The sequence below is a fragment of the Dipodomys merriami genome, unplaced genomic scaffold (assembly GCF_024711535.1).
Source record: "Dipodomys merriami isolate MVZ:Mamm:240054 unplaced genomic scaffold, mDipMer1.0.p SCAF_57, whole genome shotgun sequence".
In the NCBI taxonomy this organism is placed as follows: Eukaryota; Metazoa; Chordata; class Mammalia; order Rodentia; family Heteromyidae; genus Dipodomys; species Dipodomys merriami.
In genome coordinates this window covers 7,530,051-7,556,905 of record NW_027206146.1, presented here as the reverse complement: position 1 = coordinate 7,556,905, position 26,855 = coordinate 7,530,051, and the positions used below count along the sequence as shown (strand labels likewise).

General features: G+C 56.6%; 1 protein-coding gene across 1 annotated transcript in view; it reads left to right on the top strand.

Moving 5' to 3' along the window:
• LOC138812865 (BRD4-interacting chromatin-remodeling complex-associated protein-like) overlaps nucleotides 1–25,130 on the top strand; it is a 35,042-nt gene extending 9,912 nt beyond the window's left edge. The window contains 15 exon segments of the mRNA XM_070001089.1: nucleotides 5,146–5,246; nucleotides 7,422–7,467; nucleotides 7,569–7,611; nucleotides 10,741–10,806; nucleotides 13,154–15,109; nucleotides 16,180–16,356; nucleotides 19,540–19,977; nucleotides 19,979–20,167; nucleotides 20,299–20,482; nucleotides 20,589–20,698; nucleotides 21,700–21,761; nucleotides 22,166–22,314; nucleotides 22,523–22,617; nucleotides 22,778–22,880; nucleotides 23,590–25,130. Of these exon segments, the coding sequence (XP_069857190.1) occupies nucleotides 7,427–7,467; nucleotides 7,569–7,611; nucleotides 10,741–10,806; nucleotides 13,154–15,109; nucleotides 16,180–16,356; nucleotides 19,540–19,977; nucleotides 19,979–20,167; nucleotides 20,299–20,482; nucleotides 20,589–20,698; nucleotides 21,700–21,761; nucleotides 22,166–22,314; nucleotides 22,523–22,617; nucleotides 22,778–22,880; nucleotides 23,590–24,575 (4,599 nt within the window). The 5' untranslated portion in view covers nucleotides 5,146–5,246; nucleotides 7,422–7,426 and the 3' untranslated portion in view covers nucleotides 24,576–25,130.
• Nucleotides 25,131–26,855: the final 1,725 nt, after the last annotated feature.

The following is a 26,855-nucleotide window of genomic DNA, read 5'->3' as shown; positions in this document are numbered from 1 at the left end:
CTGAGGCATGCAATGGGTTAGCGGTCCCACAGCTGTGTGATTTTTTTTTTTTTTTGGTCGGTCGTGGGTCTTGAACTCTGGGCCTGGGCACTATCCCTCAGCTCTTCAGCTCAAGGCGAGTGGTCTACCACTTCCTTTTTTCTAGTGGTTTATTGGAGATAAGAGAGTCTCATGGACTTTCCTGCTTTTGAACTGGGATCCTCAGATCTCAGCCTCCTGAGTAGCTAGGATTACTACCCAGCTGGAATTTACATTTTTAATCAATGGATGGAAGTCAAATACAGGTCTTCCCTATTTGTAAATAGCGAATGTCAAATCTCACTGTTCTTTCACGTGTCCGCCCCTCCCTCCCGGGACACTGAGTGTGAGTGAACATGGGCTTTGTTTTGTCTCCAGCTGTTCCCCTCCGCAGAGCCTGGCCTGTGACACACAACTCAGTACTTAACTGCGGAGTGCATGAGTACTTACCGAGCAGGGTTCTGAAAAGATCTCAGTGAGTGCAAAGAAAATGTGAGGAGCTGGGCTCCGGTGGCTCATGCCTGTCATCCTAGCTACTCAGGAGGCTGAGATCTGAGGATCTTGGGTCAAAGCCAGCCCGAGCAGGAAAGTCCGTGAAACTTTTTTTTTTTTTTTGGGGGGGGGGTCTGGTCGTAGGGCCGGAACTCTGGGCCTGGGCGCTGTCTCTGAGCTCTTGAGCTCAAGGCTAGCACTCTACCACTTGAGCCACAGTGCCACTTCCGGCTTTTTTCTTATGTGGTGCTAAGGAATCGAACCCAGGGCCTCGAGCATGCAAGGCAAGTGCTCTACCACTGAGCCACCTTTCCAGCCCCCCCCCCCCCTGAAACTCTTATCTCCAATAAACCACCAGAAAACCGGAAGTGGTGCTGTAGCTCAAGTAGTAGAGCGCTAGCCTTGAGCTGAAGAGCTGAGGGACAGTGCCCAGGCCCAGAGTTCAAGTCCATGACCCACCAAAAAACAAAGAAAAGAAAAAATGTGAGGAATATCAGAGACAAGCTCAGCATCTAGCTACTTACCTTTAGCATTCTAGGTTAATGGAGGACTTGAACTCAGGGCCTGGGCTTGGGAGGCAGATAGATGCTCTTTCACTTTTTTTCCCCCCTCAAATAGTCTCCCAGTTTTGCCTTAGGATCAGCCTTGTCCTAGACACCCCTCCTCCCAGGCATAGTGCTGTCCACCTGTCCTGGTCAGTAACAGCGCAGTGTCCAGAGCCCATATAAAGCTGGAATTCACCCTCTGGGTTGGGGGCAGGGGGGACAGATGCTCAGAAGTACCCCAAGTCTCTCCTGTAAGGTTTAATTTAGCTAAAAGGAGACAAGATGCCATGTAAGTCATCCTAAAGGGCCACTCCCAAAGCAGGGCTGGGTCACGCATAGGATGCCAGGTTTGATCCCCTAAACGCACACAGTAGCCTAATCCCCAGAGTCTTACGTTAATGGTATTAGGAGAGTGGGTGACTAATCCCACTGTGGTGTTTGGAAGTGATTTGATTAGATTAGGGCATGAGGCTGAACCCTGGTGATTAGATCCTGGCTGGCTACATAGGAGGGAGGGAAGAAGAGAGAGACCTCTCTTTCTCCCTCTCTCTCTCCCCCCTCCCTCCCTCCCGTTTTCCCCCTCCCCCTCCCCATCTTACCCCCCCCCTTGTGTGCTCCATACTCCTACCACCAGAATCCATGCCACGCTTTTTCTACTTTGTGCACTGTGAGCTATATCAACCCATCTGTGAAGTAACTGGCCCCAAGCATCCCATTGTAGTGGGAGGAAAAAAAAAAACACAAAAGCAGCTGACCACTACATCACTCAAAGGATCTTCCCAGCCTCCTGGGGAGACCTTCTTCCCCAGCCCTCCTGGTCTGTTGCCTTCCTTGCTACAGCAAGGCTGCTGGACTAGATCTGTTTGTTTTACCCCTGAGATCTGATATGTATTTTATTTTTGGTCAGTCTTGGGGCTTGAATTCTGGGCCTGGGCGCTATCCCTCAGCTCTTCAGCTCAAGGTGAGCGCTCTACCACTTGAGCCACAGTGCCACTTCCAGTTTTCTGGTGGTTTATTGGAGATAAGAGTCTCCCAGACTTCTTTGCCCAGGCTGGCTTTGAACCAGCCTCCTGAGTAGCTAGGATGACAGGCATGAGCCACTGGCATTCAGCATATTTTTATTTCTTTTTTCAGTCATGGGGCTTGAATTCAGGGCCTGGGTGCTGTCTCTGAGCTCTCTCGATCAAGGTTAGCACCCTACACTACAGTGCAACTGTTTTCTTGTGGTTAACTGGAGATGAATCTCACAGGACTTTTCTTCCTGGGCTGGCTTTGAACCTCAGATCTCAGCCTCCTGAGTAGCTAGGATTACAGGCGTGAGCCACCAGCTCCTGGCTCAGAGTAATTCTTCACTGCTAGGATTTGAACTCAGGGCCTTGTGCTTGCTAAGTGGGTGCTCTTCCACTTGAACCACACATCCCTCCCCAGCCCTTACATTTTTGTGGCTTACAAGCAGCATGCATTGATTGGACTGAGAGATGAGAGTTAGCCGATGCGGTGCCCTGCCTGGCAGCCTGGCTTGGGCCATGTTCTGACAGGCAGAGGAGGAATTCACAGGCTTTCTGGAAGGACGCTTTGTCATTGTTGCGTCAATGCCGGCTCAGGCTGCTTGTGGTTTTTCAAGCCTGGCTTTTTATAGCATGGTGGTGAAGAATGGTGGGCTCAGAATCACAGGGTCTAAGTTCAGGTTCTGGCTCCATTGTGTGATTTGGGGCAGGGTCTTGACACCCTCCCCTCCACCCCCTCTGAGCCTCCATTCTCTGTGTTCTCTGCTTTGGGCCTGACTGACAGCCAGGGTGCTGAAGCACTGTAATATAGCCAACACTTTGTCTGAGAGAAGCTACAGTAATAAGTGAGGCTGGGAAGGTGGCTCAGTGGTAGAGTCCTTGCGTTAGCATGCATGAGGTCCTGGGTTCAATTCCTCAGTACTATATAAGCAAAAGACAAGTGAGTCTTGGATTTTTTTTTTTTTTCCTTTTCAACACTTTGGTTTTGAACTTGATCTTGTACTTGGTAGTTCCACGCCCTTCTTTGGAACTCCGGGTCTCTAACAGTGACCAAGGCTCATCTTACACTTGTGTGGGCCTGTGGTGGGCTGTCCATGTGGACTCAGGTGACCCATAGGACACCTGTGCTGAAGGGACATAATGTTGTTCACTCCACACTCCAGGTGTGCAGAAATGAGATTTTTACATAGGAGAAGGCTCACTGTGGGTAGGAAGTGGCTGCTTTTAGCCAGGTATGGTGGTATGTACCTGTAATCCCAGCTACTTGGGCATTTGGCCAAATCAGGAGGATCTGGAGTTTGAGGTCCATGAAAGTAAAGTTAGTGAGACCCTGTCTTAACAATAAAATCCAAGGCTAGGTGCTGATGGCTGTCTGTAATCCTAGCTACTCAGGAGGCTGAGTTCTGAGGATTGCAATTTAAAGCCAGCTCAAGTAGAGAAGTGCATAAGACTCTTCTCTCCTATTAACTACCAGAAAACTGGAAGTGGAGCTGTAGCTCAAAGTGGTAGAGCACTATCCGTGAGCATAAAAGCTCAGGGACTGCACCCAGGTCCACAGTTCAGGCCTTAGGCCTGACAAAAAATAATAAAATAAAATGCTGGGTCCTTGGTCCAGACTGTATAGACAAGGTTGGTGTGAGTTGAGCTGGGTGTGTGTTGGGGGGAGCTGCCCCAGGACTGGACTGATAACACAAAGTTTGGAACAGGAATGATCAAATAATTTTTTGGTGCTGGTACTGGGGCCTGGACACAGGACCTTGTACTCTTGCTTGGCTGATGCTCTATCACATGAGCCACAGCTCCACTTCTGGCTTTTCTTGCTCCTTTAATTGGACATAAGAATTTCATGGTCTTGGGGCTTGCATGCCTTGCATGCTTGCTTACCTTGCATGCATGAGGCCCTGGGTTCAATTCCTCAGCACCACCACATAAGCAAAAAGAAAAAAGCCAGAAGTGGTGCTGTGGCTCAAGTGGTAGAGTGCTAACCTTGAGCTGAAGAGCTGAGGGACAGCGCCTAGGCCCAGAGTTCAGGCCCCATGACCGGACCCAAAAACAAAACAAAACAAAAGAATTTCATGGTCTTTTCTCTCTGCACTGGCTTCAAACTCCAGGTCCTCAGATCTCAGCCTCCTGAGTTCAAGCCCTAGTACTGGGAGACCCACAGACACACTCACACAGACAGACAGACAGACAGACAGACAGACACACACACACACACACACACACACACACAAAGTGATAAGCACCTGAAGATGCTTAATGGAAGGTGGGATATTTGCTGGAAGACAGGAAGTTGGGCAGTAGCGTGGGGTGGGGGGAGTGGAGAAGGGGAAGGCGTCACACATGCGCAGTGTAGTGCGCCTCCCGAGCATGCGCAGTCCTTCTTCTGCTGGGGGAGGGAGGTAGAAGCTTTGGCCCGTGGGCAACTGGGTCCATTGTGTGCAAAGTCAGAGGCCGTCCAGCTGGAAGCAAGGTGATGCGTGTTTGGATGGGAAGAGGAAGTCTGCCCGGGTGTAAGGACTAAGTTAGTGTCCCGGGCACTTAGTAGGACGGAACTGCCTGAGGTTGGCTGAAGTACAAGTGATTGATAGGTAAGGCCCTGGAAGTCCCGGATGTTCACCGCGCGCCATGTTTTGGGTAGCCTTAAGCTTCTATTTGCCCCCTCTTCTCTCTCTTGACGCTTAATCGTTAATTTTTCTCTTTTTAAATGAAACATTCTCATTCTATAACCCATTCGGGCATGGAATTCCAGCCTCACTTGCCCACGGTTGGGATTACACCATGCTGACTCTCCATTCTTCCCCATCCCTTTTTGGTTTTTTGTTTTGTTTTGGTGCCAGTACTGGGGCTTGAACTAGGGCCTCATGCTCTTGCCTGATTCTTTTGCTTAAGGCTGGTGCTCTCCCACTTAAGTCACACCTTCATGTTGGTCTTTTTGCTGGTTAGTTGGACATGGGTGTCACAAGGACTTGGACTCAAACCATGATCCTCAGATCTCAGCTTCCTGAGTAGCTTACAGGCGTGAGTCTGCACCCTTGCTGTCTGTTGACTTACTCACAACCTTTCTCTCGTTCTCTCCACAGCTGGCCCCCAAAAGGACACTCTTCAAGTCCCCAGCTGGGGGCTCCGTGTAGACCTGGAGTGGACACCCCCTCCTTCCCTTCATGATTCGTTTGTAGCACAGGTAACAGGGGTGGATCCCAGATCATCTCAGAGGGGCAGCTGTCTTCCGCACATCCCTGCTTGGCAGAGCCTGGCTTAGCAAACTTCCCTCAGTTCTTTGGCCTAGCCTGGGCCTGCTGGGGCCCAACCTTGGGCCATCCCCCCTGCCTCCCGTAGCTACAGGAAGGTCTTTCCTCCCCGCTACCCCCTTCCCTCCAAATCCTTTGCACAGCTTGCCTTTGGGAGATGTCTATGGCTGGTTGGGGAGAGCAGGAATTGTAGCTCACAATCTGTGGATGCAGGAACATGCTGGAAGCTGGGCCAGGGGCAGGACAGAGTTTTTGCTCCTCTCCTGTGCAGTGAGAGTCTAGGAAGGAGCCTCTGTGATGCTCCCTGGACCAGCTCAAAAAGGGAGAAAAAAAAGATATGAGACGGGGTGTGGTTGTGCCTACCTTTAATTCCTAGCTCTTGCTGTGGCATAGGTACGCTGATTGTGGTCTTTGGTCCACCAGGGCAAAAGCACAATTCCTGATCTAAACTAAAACCAAAAGGACCAGGGACTGTGGCTCAAGTGCCTAGCAAGTTCAAGGCCATGAGTTCAGTCCCTCATGCCACCAAAAAAGGAGAAAAAGGCATGTGGCCCCAGGAATGCATGCTCTGTCTGGGCCAAAGGACTGTGAGAGAACCACCCCCCCCCCTTCTGAGCCAGTCCTTGTCCCCAGAGCTTGGTTACGTCACAAAGCACTTGAAGCTGGGGTTGTCTGGGTGCTGATGAGGACCCTGTTAGGTGTATTTAGAGTGCCATGAGGATTAGAGGCTGAGAAGCCTCTGGGGGCATGTGAGACTGGGTTGGGGGTGGCTTTACACAGGGATAATCGTGATTGTTACACTTGTGTCAGTGAGGTTCAGGACCCTTGGACACACACACCCAAGGGAGGGAAGGATGCAAAGCCGTAGTCCTGGGCTGGGACACCCACCATCCGGGGCTGTGTCTGCTCCTCTGTATCACTGGAAAGGAAGGTGGTCTAAGAATGCACGCAAGGACTCGTCCATCTGGGGGTTTGGGCAGAAAGAAAGGTGTGAGGTCCCATGCCACTTAGAGGGACGGAAGGATGGAGATGGGATGGACATTTCAACGGGGAGGTGGATGGATAAATATTGGGAGCTGGGTGCCAGTGGCTCACACCTGTAATCCCTAACTACTTAGGAGGCTGAGACATGAGAATCATGGTTCAAAGCCAGTCTGGGCAGGAAAGTCTGTGTGAGACTCATCTCCATTAGGCTACTCAGAAAAGACTGGCTCAAGTGGTAGAGTAGTGCTAGCCTTGAGCACAAAGAGGCTCTGGGACAAGCACCCTGAGTTCAAGCTCCAGGACCAAGGGAAAAAAAAAAATTGGGAAGACCAGTGGACAGATGTGTAGGAGGACCGGTAGGTGGGTGGAAAGTGGCAGATGGGGAGGGCATGGAAGGAGGGCTGGAGGGTCTTGGCAGGATCTTGAGGACAGAGGGATGGTGGGGTGCTTTGGGAAGATGGTGGGCTCCCTGAGGGCTGGGAGGGCTGTTGGGTCACAGTTTGGGGAGCAGCATTTCCTGCGGGCATGGCACTGTGCTGACAAGGCCCCTGTCCCGGGGGCTGCACGAGCTAACCTTTGTGAAGTGCTCGGCCGGGGTGGGCTCGTGTCAAGCACTCAACAAACGTTAGCCCTCCTCATCCTCATCATTGTGACCATGGAGGTCAGCCTCGTGGGCCCCCCCCCAACCCTGTGAGTCCTCCTGCCTCACCTCCCCGACACCCTGCCCTCCCTCCTGTGCCTAGGGCCCTCTCTGATCGGCCCCCATCCTCGTCCACTTCTGGATAGGACAGGCCCCTAGCACCCGCCATCTGTTTGCAGGGCGGTGGAGAGGAGACATGTGGATGCCCCCCGCCCCTCATGTTCAGGGTGGGGGACAGTCCCCATTGTCAGCAGCAGCAGGCACTGGGGGCGTTTGGGGCATGAGGAGAGGAGAGGAGGATGCCCCCCACTCAGGCATTTCTGGCTAGGAGGGGAGGTGACACTCACCCCCACCTGTCCCCATGGACCCAAGGGAACATCAGCTGTGGCTCCCTCCAGGGGGCTCCCCTGAAGGGAGGGGCTGGGCAAAGTGGCACAATCTAACCTTGTCTCCCTCGCCCTCTTCCCGACCCCACCCCATCCAGTGGCGATGGATGATGAGGATGGGAGATGCTTACTAGACGTGATTTGGTGAGTAACGCCGCACCCCCCCCTGCACCCCTTCTCTAACAACCCTCCCCCCCCCCCCCCCCCCCCGCTCACCTCCTCAGTGTCTCCTCCCTCTCTTTCAGTGACCCTCAGGCGCTCAACGACTTCTTGCATGGATCAGAGAAGGTAAGTGCTGGGATAGGAAGGGGCACTGCTTGGGTAGGAGGCGGCAGAGTGGGCATCTCCTGAAGGGCACTGGGCTTTTGATGGTGCCAAGCGACGCAGATAGTGAATGCCTGCCATTATGCCATAGACAGTTTCCAAGTGAGGAAGTCAGTCACTGACAGAGGTGATCAGGGATAGCAGAGTGGGATCAAATAATAGGAGGTTTAAAAGACAGGGCCAGCCGAGCGCCGATGGCTCACGCCTGTAATCCTAGCTACTCAGGAGGCTGAGATCTGAGGATCTCGGTTCAAAGCCAGCCTGGACAGGAAAGTCTGAGACTCTTAGCTCCAATAAACCACTAGAAAACCGGAAGTGGTGCTGTGGCTCAAGCGGTAGAGTGCACGCCTTGAGCTGAAGAGCTGAGGGACAGCGCCCAAGCCCAGAGTTCAAGCCCCATGACCGACAAAAAAAAAAAAAAAAGGGCCATACCTGGCGCAGGTGGCTCATGCCTGTAATCCTAGCTACTCAGGAGGCTGAGATCTGAAGACTAGTTCAAAGCCAGTCCAGGCAGGAAAGTCTGTGAAACTCTTATCTCCAATTAACCACGAAAAAACCGGAAGTGGTGCTGTGGCTCAAATGGTAGAGCACTCACCTTGAGCTGAAGAGCTGAGGGACAGCACCCAGGCCCAGAGTTCAAGCCCCAAGACAGACAAAAAAAAATTAGCACCCTGCCAGATGCTGGTGGCCCACACCTGTAATCCTAGCTACTCAGGAGGCTGAGCTCTGAGAACCATGGTTCAAAGCCTGCCCAGGCAGAAAAGTCTGAGACTCTTTTTTTTTTTTTTTTTGAGACTCTTTATGTCCAGTTAATCACCAGAAAACCAAAAGTAGAGCTGTGGCTCAAAGTGGTAGAGCACTAACCTTGAGCTTTACAAAAGCTCAGGGCAGCACCCAGTTTCTGAGTTCAAATCCCATGACTGACAAAAAGAAAAAGCTGGGCACTTGTACTTATGCTTATAATCCTAGCTACTCAGGCGATCTTAAATCTGAGGATCATGATTCAAAGCCAGCCTGGGCAGAAAAGTTGACATGAGACTCTTATCTCCAGTTAATGCCTCAAAAACCTGAAGTAAAAACCAGAAGTGGAGTTGTGGCTCAAAGTGGTGGAACACTAGCCCTGAGCAAAAGAGCTCACAGTGCCCAGACCCTAAATTCAAGCCCCACGACCTACTCCCACTGCCCCTCCCCCCCAAAAAAAGACAGGGTTACTGTGAGGAGGTGATGTTGACAAATGTCATTGTGAGACAAGGAGCAGAAGGAGGGGGAAAACAGTGGGTGTGAGGATGGAGGAGACACAAGTCACTTGCTTCTGCAGGCCTGGTGGACCCTGCTAAGCAGCTGTGCATGTGACTCTGGGTTGTTAAGCAAGAGAATGGGGGTTTAAGGGTTTGCACCGCAGAGGCTACCTCTGCAGTGGTGGTGAGCTGAGGAGCAGAGTTCATTTTCTACAGCAGTGGAGGTATTGACTGGGGCTGGGCTCAACCGAGGGCCCGCCCAGGGCCAGCAGACGTGCATACCCTTCGCTCCTTCCTGTGGCTGTGGGCAGGAGGTGCCAGCTCCTGACCATGTGAGCCCTTGGCACCTAACAGATGCTTTCCTCAGAGCCAGGGAGCCAAGAGAGCAGGGCAGGAGCTACAGTCTTCTCTTCCTCCCTCCCTCTCTCTCTCTCTCTCTCTGCCAATCCTGGGGCTTGAATTCAGGGCCTAGGCACTATCCCTGAGCTTCTTTTGCTCAAGGCTAGTACTCTACCACTTTAGCCACAGCACTAGTTCTGGCTTTTTCTGTTTATGTGCTACTGAGGTGTTGAACCCAGAGCTTTATGTATGCTAGACAAGCCCTCTACCACTAAGCCACCTTCCCAGCTCATATTTACTTACTTATTTTTGTGCCAGTCCTGGGAAGTCAGTGAAGTGATCTACGCACTGTCTCTGAGAATTTTCCACTCAAGAATAGTGTTCTACTGAGGGACAGCACCCAGACCCAGAGTTCAGGCCCCACGACCGGACCCAAAAAAAAAAAAAAAAAAAGAATAGTGCTCTACTGTTTAAGCCACAACCCCACTTCGGGCTTCTTGCTGGCTAGAGATAAGACTGTCCTGGACTTTACACTCCTCCTGGCTTTAAACCAATATCCTCAGATCTCAGCTTCCTAAGTAGCTAGGGTTACAGATACCAACCACTAGCACCTGTCTCATAGCTTTTATGACCCAGCCTCCAGAGACCCCCACAGTCATTTTTATTGCATTTGTGCTCATCGAAGAGAATCCCGAAGTGCACTCATGCCTTGAGGGAGGCAGGGGCACTCACTCCAAATCTATTTTTTATAGTTTTGGTTGTGTTTTTGGATTTATTATATATGCACTAGTGTCTTTGTTTTGAGAAATGACCCAGGCTGGCCTCAAACCTTCAGTCCTCCTAAGTGCTGGGATTACAGGCATGTGCCACAATGCCTGGTGAGCTCAGCCTTGCAGGGCAGCAGGAGGATGGGCTGTGAGCCCTTGGATTTGGGCATCTGTTGGTGGACATAGAATCAGGTAGAGTTGGTAGGGGAGCCACTATCTAGGGGTTGAAGAACCCCAATGATGGGGAGTCTAGGGAACATTCCAGAAGTCCAGTGGGGCGGAGTGGTGGATGTGTGGGGGTCAGGGCCCACCTCAGGTGCCCTCGAGTCTGGGCAGGTCCTTGCCCGCTGGGCTGTGCACTGGGAGTCCTGTTGGGTGCTTGGACTGAGTTGCTGAGGGAGGGGCTTGGTGAAGACAGGGACAGTCCCAGGGGGCAGGTGGCATTTGGGGTGACTTCCAAGGATGAGGCAGATGCTGGGAGGGGCTGCTTGGGTGCCCACAGGAGCTGTGCACTCAAGGCAGGCATATCTGGGGGCATTCTACAGCAGGCTGGGCGGGGGGATGGGGGGTTCTGCTACAGACCTCTTTCTCTGGAGCCTCTCTTCTGAAGCTCAGGTTCATGCCTTGCGCCAGCCCCCACCCCAGCAACTTGTTGTTTTATGTAGAGTAACCCTAAATTGGTTTCTGCTCTAGAGCCTGAGTCTGCCCTGCTGACCTTTGACCTTGGGTGGGGGCGGGTCTTCTTGCAGCTGGACAGCGATGACCTCCTGGATGCTCCTGTGGAGGCCCAAAGTGCCTTCTACGAAGGTTCTGGGGTAAGTGGCCCCAGCCCCCTCTTGTTTTGCTAGGCAGAGCAAGGGGCAAAGAGGGAGGGAAACCTGGGGGACCAGCATGGGGGTGTGGCCTGAGGACCTTTATTGGTGGGCAGGGCCTGGGCTTTCACTGGTGGGGATGTGGCCTGAGGGCCTTTATAGGTAGGTGTGGCCTGTGGGCTTTCAGGGGTGGGAGCATGGCCTGAAGGCTTTCACGGGGTAGGGGGTGTGGCCTGAAGGCCTTCAGGTGTGGAGGTTTTACCTGGGGCTTCCATGGGGGCGTGGCCTGGGGGCTTCCAGGGCCAGGTGCTTAGTTCAAAAGCTCCCACAGGCAGGGGTGGGGCTGAGAGGGCTGCAGTGCCAGTACTGCCTGTTCTGTGAAGAAAGCAGAGGGCTGGGAAGGTGGCTCAGTGGTAGAGGGCTTGCCTTGCATGAATGAGGCCCTGGGTTTGATTCCTCAGCACCACATAAGCAGAAAAGGCCAGAAGTGGCACCATGACTCAAGTGGTAGAGCTCTAGCCTTGAGCTGAAGAGCTGAGGGACAGCACCCAGGCTCAGAGTTCAGGCACCACAAACGACCAAAACAAAAACAAAACCGCAGAGATGGAGCCAGTGGACTGAATTAACTGGGGTGGACGCTGGCCCTGGGCAGTCACAGGATTAAGTAATAAATCACTTAGTGCATTTATAGGCCCAGTAACAATGTTGACCCGGCATTTCTATGTATCTTGTGACTATTACTCTGGTTTTTGAACCCCACCTTGGTCTTTCCTGGGACTGTGTGCCCCACCACACCCAACCTCAACCATTCTTTTTTTTTTGCAAGGTGGGGAGGGGGAGAGTTGTCAGTCCCTGGGACTGACAACTAGGCACTGTCCCTGAGCTTTTTCTGCTTATGTAGTACTGAGGAATTGAATCCAGGGCTTTCTGTATGCTAGGTAAGCACTCTACCGCTGAGCCACCTTCCCAGCCCGTGACCATTATTATTATCATAGCAATTGTTTTCTCCAACCTGTAAGGTAACAGTTTGCGTACTTGTTCTGTTTTCACAACTGTTCTAGGAGCCTGGCCGGTTCCATATTTGGCAATTGCACAGGGTTAGGGTCCTGCCAGCCCCACCTTCCTCTCACGATGCTTCAAAGTTTTTCTGATTCTGGAAAGGCTGTGGCTCAGCCACTGTGCATAGCGTCACTCACTCACCTTTATTATATTTTGCAGTACTGGAGACTGAACTCAGGGCCTCACCTGCCTGCCTATCACCAGAGCCCTACACAGCTCTGATTCTTTCTGCTGATAGTTTTTCAGATAAGGTCTGAAACACTGAGCTGGGCTGGCCTCAGACTCATTCTCCTTCCTCTGCCTCCTGAGTGCTGTGACCAGGTGTGAGCCACAGCACCAAACATTCACTTTTCAGTGGCCAGATGGAGGGAAGTTCAACCAGACAGAGCCATGTCTCACCAAAAGCACTGGGGAAGCTTGGCTGCTGTAAAAGTTATGAAACTTATTGTTGCTTTTTGTTTGAAGAACATTTTGAGGTTTGAGAATCATAAGTATTGTGGTCTTCTATGATTAGCTAAGTAACAGGCATGGTGGAGCACACCTGTAATCCCAGCACACTGGCAGGAGGATCTGAAGTTTGAGGCTAATCTGAGCTATATAGGAAGACCTTGACTCAAGAGAAAAAAAAAACTCCTTTCTGCTCATGGGTACTGGATGCAGGTGGAGAAACAGGCTAGATTAAGAGGCTCTAGGTGGCCGGGTGCTGGTGTCTCACACCTGAAATCCTAGGTATTCAGGAGGCTCAGCCCTTAGGTTCAAAGCCAGCCCAGTTAGGAAAAAAAAATCTATGAGATTCTTATCTCTAATTTAACCACCAGAAAACCGGAAGTGGCACTGTAGCTCAAAGAGCTTGAGCGCTGGCCTTGAATGAAACAGCTCAGGGACAGCGCCCAGACCCTGAGTTCAAGCCCCACAACTGACAAAAGTGTTTTTGTTGTTGTTGTTTATTTGGTTGGTCATGGGGCTTGAGCTCTGGGCTTGGGCACTGTCCCTCAGCTCTTCAGCTCAAGGTGAGTGCTCTACCACACTTAAGCTACAACACCACTTCCAGTTTTCTAGTGGTTTATTGGAGATAAGAGTCTCCTGGACTTTCCTGCCCAGGCTGGCTTTGAACTGTGATCCTCAGATCTCAGCCTCCTGAGTAGCTAGGATTACGGGTATGAGCCACCAGCGCTCCAGGTAGAGACCAGTGGACCATTCTATTTTCTCTTGAGTATGGCGACCTGGGGGGGGGGAGGGGGGAGGCCCTTCCTTTTGCTCAACCTCACATCTTGCCTCCTTCTGCTTCCAGCTCCACGTGCAGGAAGCTCCGGGCAACCCCCTGAACCCGGAGCCCACGCAGCCAGCCCCCAGCGTGGACCTGGACTTCCTAGAAGATGACATCCTGGGATCCCCCGCCCCGGGCGGCGGAGGCGGGGGTGGCGGGGCCACTGACCAGCCCTGTGACATCCTTCAGCAGAGCCTGCAGGAGGCCAACATCACGGAGCAGACGCTGGAGGCCGAGGCCGAGCTGGACCTGGGCCCCTTCCAGCTGCCCACGCTGCAGCCCGCTGATGGTGGGGCAGGGCCCACTGGAACCGCAGGGACAGCCACCGTGGCCACAGGGCCCCAAGCCCTCTTCCCAGGCAGCGCCGACCTGCTGGGGCTGCAGGCGCCGCCCACTGTGCTGGCACACCAGGCCCTGGTGCCGCCCCAGGACGTGGTCAACAAGGCCCTGAGCGTCCAGCCCTTCCTGCAGCCTGTGGGCCTGGGAAATGTGACCCTGCAGCCCATCCCAGGCCTCCAGGGCCTGCCCAATGGCAGCCCGGGTGGCGCCACTGCAGCCACATTGGGCCTAGCGCCCATCCAGGTGGTCGGCCAGCCGGTCATGGCCCTCAACCCACCAGCCTCGCAGCTCCTAGCCAAGCAGGTGCCTGTCAGCGGCTACCTGGCCTCGGCTGCGGGGCCCTCGGAGCCTGTGACCCTGGCATCAGCCGGCATGTCGCCACAGGGCACCGGCCTGGTCATCCAGAAGAGCCTCCCGGCTGCTGTGGCCACTACGCTCAATGGGAACTCAGTTTTTGCTGGGGCTGGGGCAGCCACCACGGGGGCTGGAGGGGCGCCCTCGGGACAGCCGCTGGCCGTGGCCCCAGGCCTGGGCGCCTCACCCCTGGTGCCTGCACCCAACGTGATCCTGCACCGCACGCCTACCCCCATCCAGCCCAAGCCGGCCGGGGTGCTGCCCCCCAAGCTCTACCAGCTGACCCCGAAGCCCTTCGCCCCAGCGGGTGCCACACTCACCATCCAGGGCGAGGCGGGGCCACTGCCACCGCCACCCAAGGCCCCCCAGAACCTGACTTTCATGGCGGCGGGCAAGGCTGGCCAGAATGTGGTGCTGTCTGGCTTCTCGGCACCTGCCCTGCCTGCCAATGTCTTCAAGCCGCCCCCTGCCAGCAGTGCCCCGGGTACCACCGCCGCCCCGGCCGCTGGGGCCCCACCCCCACCCCCCAGCGCCCTGAGCAAGCCCATGAGCCTGCACCTGCTGAACCAGGGCGGCATCGTCATCCCGGCCCAGCACGTGCTGCCTGGTCAGAACCAGTTCCTGCTGCCCGGGGGGCCCCTGGGCGGGCAGATCCTCGCCGCTGCCCCCCACGCGGGTGCCCCGCTCCTCGCCAACCCCATCCTGGCCAACCAGAACCTGGCGGCCCCGCTTAGTCTGGGCCCCGTGCTGGCCCCGCATTCGGGGCCACCCAGCGCCGCACACATCCTCTCGGCTGCCCCCATCCAGGTGGGCCAGCCCGCCCTCTTCCAGATGCCCGTGTCGCTGGCTGCAGGCAGTCTGCCCACCCAGAGCCAGCCGGCCCCTGCTGGGACTCCCGCCGCCACCGTCCTCCAGGGCGTCGCACTGCCCCCCAGTGCCGCCGTGGCCATGCTCAACGCCCCCGATGGCCTGGTGCAGCCCGCCACCCCCACCCCCGCTGCTGCTGCCGGGGAGGCCAGCTCGGTCCTCGCTGCCTCCGTGCAGCCCACCTCCGCTGGGCCTCCTGCCGTCAGCACCCCGCTACCCCCTGGCCTCCAGCCATCGCCCGCACAGCAACCCGCGCAGGTAGCCTCCACCCCGCAGGCCTCCGGACCCCCTCAGGCCACCACCCCGCAGCCCAGCCCGGGCCTGGCATCCAGCCCCGAGAAGATCGTCCTGGGGCAGCCGCCCTCTGCGGCCACCTCAGCCATCGTCACTCAGGACTCCCTGCAGATGTTTCTGCCCCAGGTACCTGCGCTGGGGTGGGAGAGGGAGGCTGGTTGGGGGCAGTTACTTGGGGGTGGGTGGTGTTCATGGGGTCGATGGGAGCAAGGCAGGGTAAGCCAGGCTCCAGGGGAGGCCTATGAGGTGAGGGACCAGTCTGGGGTAGCAGTGGACAGATTGACAAGCTGACTGACCAATGGACAAGGGACAGGACCGGCTGAAAGACAGGACACAGGGGTTTCAGAGGGCATGGGGAAGATGTGGATGGGTGGGGAATGATGTTTGCATGAAGAGAGGATGGATGGATGCAGGGTGAATGGATGATGAAGGATGGATGATAGCCGGGAGCCGGTGGCTCACACCTGTCATCCTAGCTACTCAGGAGGCTGAGGTCTGAGGATTGCCGTTCAAAGCCTGCCCGGGCAAGAAAGTCTGTAAGACTCTTATCTCCAATAAACCACTAGACAACCAGAAGTGGCGCTGTGGCTCAAGCAGTAGAGCTCTAGCCTTGAGCTGAAGAGCTGAGGGACAGTGCCCAGGCCCAGAGTTCAAGCCCCATGACCAACCAAAAAAAAAAGGATAATGAAAGGATGGCTTCAGTATAGATTAATGGATAGAGGATGGATGGATTCGGTATAGATTGGTGGGTAGAGGATGGATAGATAACAAGGTGAGTGGATAATGAATGGATTGATGATGACAGGATGGATTCAGTATAGATTGGTGGGTAGAGGATGGATAGATACAGGATGAATAGATAGTGAAAGGATGGATTATGAATGAAGGATGGATTCAGTATAGATTGATGAGTAGAGGATGGATGGATGTAGGGTGAATGGATGATGGATGGATGGCTGATGAATGAAGGATGGATACAGGGTGAATGGATGATGGATAGATAGATATGGTAGAGAGAGGAAAGGTGAGTGGAAGTGGAAGATTGGCTGATAGAAAAGACTGTGGCCCCCAGATTGGTACCACCACAGTGACCCTGGCTGCCCAGCAACCCTTCTCTGGAGCCTCTGGGGTGGCAGTCTTGAGTGGGAGGCTGGAGCCCCTGGGGACCTTCTGACCCTGTGCGGCAACCATTGCAGGAGAGGAACCAGCAGCCCCTCTCCACAGAGGGTCCCCACCTCTCCGTGCCTGCCTCGGTCATAGTCAGCGCCCCGCCTCCCGCCCAAGACCCAGCCCTGGCCACCCCCATCGCCAAAGGAGCTGGCCCTGGCCCTCAGGCCCCCGACAGCCAGGCTTCCCCGGCTCCAGCCCCCCAGGTAGACACCGGGCAGCCTCTGTCCTCAGCTGAGACCCAGCCTCCGCCCTCCCTTCTCCCTTGCGCACCGCCCCTCGCTGCCCTGCCTGCCTCTGTCTCGCTGACTTGGGGAATGCGCCCGCTCGCCTCTCTCCCCTGCCCCACACTTCCCTAGTGTCTTCCAGGCATGTGATCGCCTCAGGTAGCCCAGGCTGTAGGATAGGTTACAGAATATATCAGGACAAGAAATGGGATGCTTTTCATGGCCAAGTTCACAGTTTACCTTGCAAAAAGGCACTAGGAGGCACTCAGCCAAAAGCTCCGTGCTCCCCAGCCCTGAGCTCCCCGGCGCCATCTTGAATTGCCTTAGTGTGCTTAGACACCTCATGAACTGTGGACAAGTCTGTACAAGGTTTAACCCTGCATTTGTTGTTTAAACTCAATTCCAGAATCTGTTTTTTCAAATTAATTGATTTATTGTGTGTGCCAGTACTGGGGCTTGATCCACAGCTTCGCTTCTGGCTTTTTGGTGGTTAATTGGATGTAAGGGTCTTGTGGACTCAGATTGGTTTCCAGCCCTAATCTCAGTCAGACTCCTGAGTACTTAGCTAGGATTGCAGGTGCGAGCCACTGACACCCAGCAAAGAGTTCTTGTTTTAATCTATATTTCTTCTACGTGAATGAGGTCAGGCAAGTATGGCTGATGTGCTTTGTAACTTTAAGCAAATGTGTTCAGGGAACAGCAGTGTGACCCTGTCTCCCAAGCAGGAGCACTTTCCTGTGTCTACAGGGAGTCTCCATTTTTTTTAATTTCATTTTATTTTTTTTTTGTCGGTTGTGGGCCTGAACTCTGGGCCTGGATGCTGTCCCTCAGCTCTTCAGCTCAAGGCTAGCACTCTACCACTTGAGCCACAGCGCCACTTCTGGCTTTTTCTGCTTTATGTGGTGCTGAAGAATCGAACCCAGGGCCTCATGCATGCAAGGCAAACACTCTATCACTGAGCCACCTTCCCAGCCCTGGAGTCTCCATTTAAACTTCACCACCTGGCCCATTTTCACATGTAGTACCAGCACAGAGAGAGACTAAACAGCCCAGGGCTGCCTAGTCGAGAATGGTAGTCTAGATTCAAAGCCTGGAGCTTTGACTGGGGCAGTTGTGAAAGCCAAACAATCAGACTCAGTTTACCCACCTGGGGGAAAGGATTGAGGCCGCTGCCATGTATACAGGTACATGTGTCCCCTAGGGGAACAATCACCCAGCTTAAGAACGACTGTGTTAGGCTGGGCACTGTGGCTCAGTCCAAGAGGTTGCATTTCAAGGCTAGCCTGGGCAGAAAAGCCTGTAAGACTCATTAACCAGCCAGAAAGGTAGGCTGGAGGCATAGCTCAAACAGTGGAGCCCGAGCTGTAGGCCAGCCAGTGCTGTAGGCCAGCCAGCGCTGTAGGCCAGCCAGCGGGCCCAGTCAATAAAAGGTCCTGAGTTCAACCACTGGTACTAGCAAAAACAAAAAACAAAAAAAAAACCAGCCTTTTGCTACTTTGTCCTCTTTCTTCCTCCTCCTCTGTAGATTTTTAGTTGTTGTTTTTGGTTTTGTGTGTGTGTGTGTGCTGGTCCGGAGGCTTGAACTCAGAGCCGGGGCGCTGTCCTTAAACGTTTTTTTTCTCAAGACTAGCACTCTACCACTTGAACCACCTGCTCCATTCCCCCTCCCCCCCCTCCCCCGTTCTTACCTGATCGTTTTACATACTGCTGTGGATTGGACTCAGCATCTTGTGCATGCTGACCACATTTCCCCCTGGGTTAACCCAAGCCTCCTTGGGGGAGGCTAGCTTGGTCTTTGTGGCAAGGTTGTGGGGTGTAAGATGTGGTCAGGGTGTTACCCAGCCTCTGCAGGGACCCCATGACCCCTCCTTCGTAGGCTCTGCATTGTAGGTTCTGGGGCAGGTGCTGGAGGCCCAAGGGCGTGGCCCTCCTGGGAGTCCTGGGACCCGGGCAGGGGACAGCCCCATGGCCACAGCAGTGAAGCTACCACCCAGATCTCTGCTTAGAGCCGTGGTGCTTTGGGGTCCCTGGGTTCATTGCTGAATTGGGATAGTTTCCTTCTGTTGGCTAACTGTGATAGGGGTTCTAGAAACGTCCCAGAGGCATGAAGGAAAAGCCAAGAGAGACTGGAGACCACGTGGTCCAAGTATGGCGATGTAGCAGGTGTACTGTGGACATGGGGGGTGGGAGGGGGACACTGAGTCCCTGGGGTGGCAAGTCTGGCTGCTGTGGGCAGCCTAGGGAGGTGCTGAGGGCTCACCAAGCCATGTGGGAGGAGGAGGAAAATCCCCCCTGAAGCAGCCTGCTGTGTAAGCTAGGAAGTGGTGAGCATGGTAGGCACATGCTAGGCAGGAGGTGATGAACTTGGGGAGCACTCATCTCCCCTTCCTGCTATCCCCTCCTGGCACCATCTGTGTGAGGCTGCTGTGCTCCCCAATAGTTGGTTACTGGCGCGATGATGGGTTTCTGGGGACCCGTCAGCCGCCTCTGGCCTCCATCAGTCGAGGTTGGCAGTCTAGCATTAAGGTACATGCTTGGAATCACTGGTTTCACGTTGGCCACCGTATTCCTCATTCTGAGGAGCCTGTTTTTGGGGGGAGCCTCTTGCATATTGCACAGTGCAGCAAAGGTCCCCCACATACCTGCAGACTCGGGGCCACCTGGGTCTGATAAAGAGGCACACAACTAGGCCGGTGCCCCTTCCCCCATTTCAGAGAGACCCCTGGACACACAACAGCCCAGGACTGGAGGTCAGGACCCCTCCTCTGCCCCACGTGGTGTAGCACCCCGCTTTTAGCCTGGCACCCACGGCCTTGGCTTGGTTGCTGGGCAAGGCCCACTGCCCCTTCCTGCTGCCACGCTGCCCCCGCTGCTGCTTTGCCGCTGTCCCCCGGCCCCCCAAATCCTGCTAGCTCGCCTTCTACTGCGGGGAGGGGTGCAGTGGGGCGGAAGTGGGGAGACTGGCGGACAGACACATGTGGGATGGAGGACAGGATGGGGTGCGGGGCAAAGCGGGGAAGAGGAAAGGGGCTTCAGCAGGGCCCATCCTCAGAACGGAGGCCTGCAGAGAGGGGGGCTCGGGGCAGGGTGCCAGGGGAACCCCGACTGTTGGCAGTGGTAGAGGAGGCTGGGCTAACCTGCTCTCCCTCTCCCCCTGCCCAGATCCCAGCTGCAGCTCCGCCGAAGGGCCCGGGCCCCGCCTCCTCCCCCTCACTACCTCACCAGGCCCCCCTGGGAGACAGCCCCCACCTACCCTCCCCGCACCCTGCCCGGCCCCCCTCCCGGCCTCCCTCCCGGCCCCACTCCCGCCCCCCCTCCCAGCCCCAGAGCTCATCCCGCCCCCCCTCCGAGCCAGCCTTGCACCCCTGCCCCCCACCCCAGGCGCCCCCCACCCTGCCTGGCATCTTTGTGATCCAGAACCAGCTGGGTGCCCCCCTGCCCACCAGCACCCCGGTCCCCGCTGCCCCTGGCCCCCCACAGCCTCCTCTACGTCCCCCGTCCCAGCCTCCTGAGGGGCCCCCAGCCCCTCACCTTGCCCCAGCCTCCACCACCTCCACCGCAGCCTCCTCTGAGCCACCCACCAGGTTGCCAGCCTCGACGCTACCCCGACTTCCAGCTCCAGTTCCCCCCTGGCCAGGGCCCCCACAAGTCCCCCACACCCCCTCCGACTCTTCACCTGGTCTCCGAGCCCACAGCGCTGCCCCCACCGCCTCCTCGGACCTTCCAAATGGTGACCGCCCCCTTCCCAGCGCTGCCCCAATCCAAGGCTCTCCTGGAGAGATTCCACCAGGTAATGGGGGCGGGGAGGACTGGGGCCCTGCCCCCATGTGTACACAGTTCCTTCTCTGCCCAGGACCCCTGACCATGCCCACCGCCTGCCAGCCCAAGCCCCACACCTCTCACCCACCTGTCTTTCCTCAGGTACCATCTGGGATCATTCTCCAGAACAAGACTGGGGGAGCCCCTACCACCCCGCAGACCTCCACCAGCCTAGGGCCCCTGACCAGCACCCCTGCCTCCGTGCTGGTCAGTGGGCAAGCCCCACCTGGGACCCCCGCTGCCGCCACCACCAGCCACACCTCAACCCCGGCACCCATGGCTGCAGGTAGGGGAGGTGAAGGGACTTGGGGAGAGAGGGAGGTGGGCTTGATGGAGTGAGGAGGGACCTTCACACCAGTGACCCTGGCCCCTCTCTCCCTTGCCCACCCCAGGCCTCCCTCCTCTGCTTCCTGCCGAGAGCAAAGCTTTTGCCAGCACCCTCCCAGGCCTGGGTGTGGCCAAGGCCACTGCTTCCGGGCCAGGGAAGACCTCCGTGCTGCAGGTATGGGGGGCTCGGGCTAGGGAGGAGGGCGTACCAGTAATGAACTCAAAAGGGAAACAGGCTGGAAGGATGGAGTTAATGGTACCCAGCGCCAGGCAGAGGCAGCCAAGACACACGAGAGCCAGACAGGGACAGCAAGGGGCAGGCAGGACCGCCCAGGCAGCTGACTGGTACCGAGATGTCTGGTGACAATGTGAGATGCCCCAGGACAGGAGCAGGTGACACTGGGGGGCATAGACAGGGTCAAGACCACAGGGTGGCTGGGCACCAGCGGCTCACGCCTGTCATCATAGCTACTCAGGAGACAGACCTGAGGATTGTGGTTCGAAGCTAGCCCAGACAGAAAAAAAAAGTCCCTAAGACTCTTACCTCTAATTTAACCAGCAAAAAGCTGGAAGTGGGATTGTGGCTGAAGTGGTAGAGTGTCAGCCTTGCACAGAAAAGCAAAAGGACAGCACCCGGACATGAGTTCAAGCTCCAGAAGCCCCCCTACATGTACACAGAAGGTCCTCTATAACTTGAGCCATATGCCCAGTTCTTTTTTTGCTTACTTTTCTGATAGGGTCTTGAATTTTTTTTTCCCAAGCTGGCCTTGAACCACCATCCTTGCTGCTGCTCTCCTCCCCCCCCCCCCCCAGGTCTCTGGCTTTTTCTTTTTTTTTTTTTTTTTAAGAATACAACATTTTAATGAAAATTGGTCAGTAAGATGTGTACTTCATTGGGCTAAATAGTTACATGAGATGTGACTGAAACTTAAAATATAACAGATTCTGAAATGTTACATATTATCATCATCTGATTCATCTTCTTCCTTCAAAGATTCCTTAGCATATTTCTCTGCTTCTTCCTTTATATCTTTTTGTCTGGCTTTTTCTGTGTGCACATATAATTAGCTCACCTTAGTTATTCCAAGGGAATCCAATCCACAGCTGGGGCCGGGCTGGAGTGGAGGACCCCCCCTCTCCCCCCCAGCAGTCACTGGTCTCTCTCCTTCCTCCCAGTATGAGAGCAAGATGAGCAGCCTGAAGAAGCCGCCCCCCCTGCAGCCCAGCAAGGAAGCCTGGTAAGTGAGTGAGATAGTGGCAGAGAAGGGGTGGGGAGGTCTGGGATATAGAGGATATGGAGGACCCCCCCTTCCCCGCTAGAGTATGAAATAGCAGGGAGAGGAGAGAAAAATCTTAGATGCAAAGTTGGTGGGGATGTTCTTCCCCCACCTGGTGGGAGACAGAATTGCATGGAGTCCAGCCTCCTATTTCTTTTCCTGCTTTGGGTTGCTCTGGGCAGGAGCACCTCTCTCGGTCTCAGTTTCCTCTTTGATAACACAGGGGTGCAGGTGGCAGCTGCCGACTTTGTTCTGTTGGCACATGCTCCTTTCCCCTTGCAGTGTCCAGCTTGGGGCTGGAGGCTGGGGCCTGGGATGGGGTCCTCACCCCACTCTGTGATCTCTACCCCCTGCCCTGCCCCCAGTTTCCTGGAGCATTTGCACAAACATCAAGGATCCGTCCTGCATCCCGACTACAAGACGGCCTTCCCGTCCTTCGAGGACGCCCTGCATCGCCTCCTGCCCTACCACGTCTACCAGGGTACCCTGCCCTCCCCCAGTGACTACCACAGAGGTGAGGCTCCCCACCAGTGTCCCTGTGCCCTCCCCGCCCCCCAGCTTTGGGACTGGCACTGGGTGTGGGGGAGAGGGGGGTGGGCGGTAAAGCCTGGGCACACCTGGCTGTACATGCATACTTGTGGCTTGTGCTGCGCGTGCACATTCGTGGGCCCTCCATACGCACACATCCGACCTCGGGCCTTGCTGGCTCTTCCTCCTGGTAGTGGACGAGGAGTTCGAGACGGTGTCCACGCAGCTGCTGAAACGCACCCAGGCCATGCTGAATAAATACCGGCTCCTACTCCTGGAGGAGTCCCGGGTAGGGTCCCCATCTCCCCCTCACCTGGGAGGGAGGATGGAGGGGAGGCCACAGGCCTGGACTCAGGACAGACAGCAGGAGCCCACCTGGACCCCCAGGGTGGACGCCTCTCTCCCTTCTCCATCCTCACTTTTTTCTCTTCCTGTCCCCACCCCCCCAGAGGGTGAGCCCCTCAGCAGAGATGGTTATGATCGACCGCATGTTCATTCAGGAGGAGAAGACCACCCTAGCTTTGGACAAGCAGCTGGCCAAGGAGAAGCCAGGTGAGAGGCAGGGGGGGCGAGACACCTCAGATGCCCTCTGTGAGAGGCGAGAGGGTGATGCAACCCAAAGCATGCCCCTGTGAAAGCTGAGTGGGCGCTGCACCCCAAATCCCTCTGTAAAGGGAGAGGGTGTGACCCCTACCCTCCCCCCACAGAGTTGGGGGCGCATGGCTCTGCCTCCCTTGGCCACCAGGTGGTGCCAGAGCCCTGTCCAAGAAATGAGAGCAGGCCCGGCTGGGCAGACAAGGTGTTATACCTAGATGGCACCATTCTCCATACCTGTCGGGTGTTGCCACCCCGAAAAAGAGCCCTCAAGTGTTTCCTCCCAGTGTCTCCAGTGCCCACCTTGGTCTGCAGGAGGCAGGTGGGGGAGGGGAGGTTAGAAGAGCATTGCCGGGCTATATACCTCAACTACCCTGGTTCAAATCCCAGCCCTCTGGGCACTGGCTGGGTGAGCTGGGCTGTCAGATGCTCTCTCAAGCAGCTGCGATTACAGGTGCACCCTGCCAGGCCCATGCTCTTCCAGTTCTCTGGGACCCCTCACCGGGTCGTGGCTCGCGGCGCTCTTGGGGGTTAGGGGGAGCCCTGTGTGCCCAGGTTCTTGCCGAAGCCAGGTCCAGCGTGCACCTGGCAGGCCGCGAGGGTGGGGTGGGGGGGTCCCCTCGGCCAGCCCTCCTGAGCGTGTGGATTTTCCTCCCCGGCCTCGCAGACGAGTACGTGTCTTCCTCGCGGCCCCCGGGCCTCGCCATCTCAGCCCCGACTTCGTCCTTGTCCTCCGAGGGCCACCGGCCCCCGCCCGCCGCCTCGGCCCCCGCCCCGGCGCAGCCCCCTGCGCACCCGCCCACCAAGCTGGTGATCCGGCACGGGGGCGCGGGCGGCTCCCCATCGGTGACCTGGGCGCGGGCCTCGGCCTCGCTGGACGCGGACGAAGACGGCCCCATGCCCTCCCGCAACCGGCCGCCCATCAAGACCTACGAGGCCCGCAGCCGCATCGGCCTCAAGCTGAAGATCAAGCAGGAGGCCGGGCTCAGCAAGGTGGTGCACAACACCGCGCTGGACCCAGTGCACCAGCCGCCGCCGCCCCCGCCGCCACCCCCGCCGGGCCCGGGCCGCGTGCCCGAGCCCCCGCCCGCCGCGCAGGTCAACGGCACTGCCGACCACCCGCCGCCCGCGCCCCGCAAGCCCGCGGGGCCGCCCGCGCCCTGCCCGCGCCTGCCGCTGCGCAAGACCTACCGGGAGAACGTGGGCGGCCCCGCGCCCCCCGCGCCCGCCAAGGTGGACGAGGCCACCAGCGGCCTGATCCGCGAGCTGGCGGCCGTGGAGGACGAGCTATACCAGCGCGTGCTGAAGGGCGGCGAGCCGGGGGCGGGGCCGGGGGCGGGGCCGGCGCCCGCGCACGCGCAGCCCGAGCCCGCCTGGGAGCCGCCCCCGCTGCCCCCCAGCAAGCGCCGCAAGTCCGAGTCCCCGGACGTGGACCAGGCCAGCTTCTCCAGCGACAGCCCGCAGGACGACGCGCTCACCGAGCACCTGCAGAGCGCCATCGACAGCATCCTCAACCTCCAGCAGGCGCCGGGCCGCGCCGCCACCGCCGCCGCCTTCCCCGCGCCGCACGCGGGCCCCGCGCCCGCCTCCCCCGCGCCCTTCCCGCCCTCCAGCCACAACGGAGGCCTGGGCGCCAGGACGTTGAACAGATAACACCGGCTCCTCCCCAGCCTTCCGGGGGGAGGCGCAGCCCGGACACCCCGACCCCTCCTCGCCTAAGTTATTTGAGTCACAAAGGCCTCTCCCCTCCCCCCACCCCACGCCTCCCGCGTTCGCGGCTGTGGGGCCCTGGGCACGCGCGCGTGACCCGGAGCTGGGCAGGGCCTCAGACCCGCCAGGCCTCTCCCGCCGCCGCCCCCTGGGCCGCGAGACAAAACACAGCGTGTCCCCACGCGTGTGCGCGCCCACCCGTGTCCGTGTCGCTCTGTGCACGTGCACGCGCGCATGCGCGCACGCGGTCCCGTCCCGCGCAGCCCGAGCCGCAGCAAGACGTGGGGTCCCACCCCCACCCCCCCCAGCCCGGGCTTCCCTCCTCTCCCCACATCCAGCCGCCCCGCGCCACGTTTTGAAATCTCGGAGAGAAAACTAGTACTGTAAGATAAACTTTTTTGTACTGTATTTATTGTGCATAACGATTTTTTTAAGAGGAGAATTCTGTACATTTAGAACTCTTGTAAATTAAAAGCCGATCCTTTTTTTAAAACTGTACTCCCGCCCCTCCGGCCCTGTTGTTTCTTGGTGGGGATGTGGGGAGGGCATTCCCGGCCCTGCCTGCCCGGGTGGGGAGCAGGGCCCCCCAAGCGGCTCCTGCCCCATGGGTGGGGGGGTCTGCAGGGCATGGGGAAGGCGCCCCAAGGGGCCAGGTCAGACCTTGCACTGGGTCATGCTTGCCAGGCATCTGTCTGCCCATATCGATCACTTTGCATAGCAAAACCCGGGAAGTAGCTCCCGGCCTAGCTGCTCGGGGTCAGGGTACTGGCTGCTTTTTATCTCAATATGGGCGTCCAGCTTGCTTCACAAGTACTGTGGTTAAAAACGCTTATTTTATATTAGATATAGCCTCCCAACATCCACATGTTCCAAACTATGCACTGAGCCAACCACTGAGGAAAAGTACAGAAGGAATCCCTTTGCCCATCTACTCAGGAGGATGAGATTTAGCTGAATGATTGGGATTTGAGACAGGAAGGCACTCCATCTCTAGTTAACCAGAAAAAAGCTAGACTGGATAGATGGCTCAAGTGGTAGAGCAACAGCTTTGAGTAAACAAGCAGAACAAGGCTGGTGCCAGTGGCTCACAGTTGTAATCCATAGCTACTCAGGAGGCTGAGATCTGAAGTCTGGGCAGGAAAGTCTAGGAGACTTCTCTCCAATAAACCACCAGAAAACCAGAAGTGATGCTGTGGCTCTAAGTGGTAGAGGGCTAGCCTTGAGTGAAAAAGCTCAGGTACAGTGCCAAGCCCTGAGTTCAAGCCCCATGATTAACAAAGAAAAAAAGTTGAGCTATGTCCTGAATTCAAACCCTGGTACCGGTTCATAAATAAATGAAAACATAGCCAGGCCCTGGTGGCTCATGCTTGCAATCCTAGCTAGTTAGGAGGCTGAGATCTGAGGATGGTGGTTCAAAGCCAGCCCAGGCAGGAAAGTCCCTGAGACTCTTATCTCCAATAAACCACCAGAAAACCAGAAGTGGCACTGTGGCTCAAGAGGTAGAGCGTTGGCATTGAGTTGAAGAGCTGAGGGACAGTGCCAGGCCCAGAGTTCAAGCCCCACGACCAACAAATAAATACCTGCAGAATGGATTGGTTAACCAGTGCCAGGAAAGAAATTGTCAGGGGTTGGGGAAGAGGTGCTTTACAGAGGAGTGAGGAAAACAGAGATTCAAGGAAGTTTACCAGCAGGGAAACTGAGGTACAGTCACTCCTGTTTCGTCGTCTTTTTGGCAGCATTGCTGAGAACTGAACTTTGTCAAAGCCTGGCATTTGCTAGCTAAGTGCTCTATCACTAGTCTTGAACTTGGGTTCCTCCTGCCTCATTCAGCCTCCAGGGTACTATAATTTCAGACATGTGCTACCACCCCTGGATCAATTATTAACTCTTATTATTGCCTCTGTGAGGAAACAGATTGGGAGGTTGGTGGATGGCCCTGTGCTCAAGGAGGGAGCAGAACCGACTTCACCCTGCGCTTCCCTGAGTGGCCACCAGGGGGGGACGCGGGAGGCCGGGCCCAGGCCTGGGCTGGGTTGGATGCTCTGGTCCCACGTAGCCGTCCAGGAGCGCGCGAGGCCCGGCTCGCTGCGCTGGGGCCGTGTGGCCGCCGGGGGGCGCGCGAGGCCGGGGCCCGGGCCGGGTCGGGGGCGCCGCGCCCGCCCAGTCCCGCCCCACCCCGCCCGCCCTCCCAGCGGACCGCGCCCGCTGCCCGCGCTCGCTCCG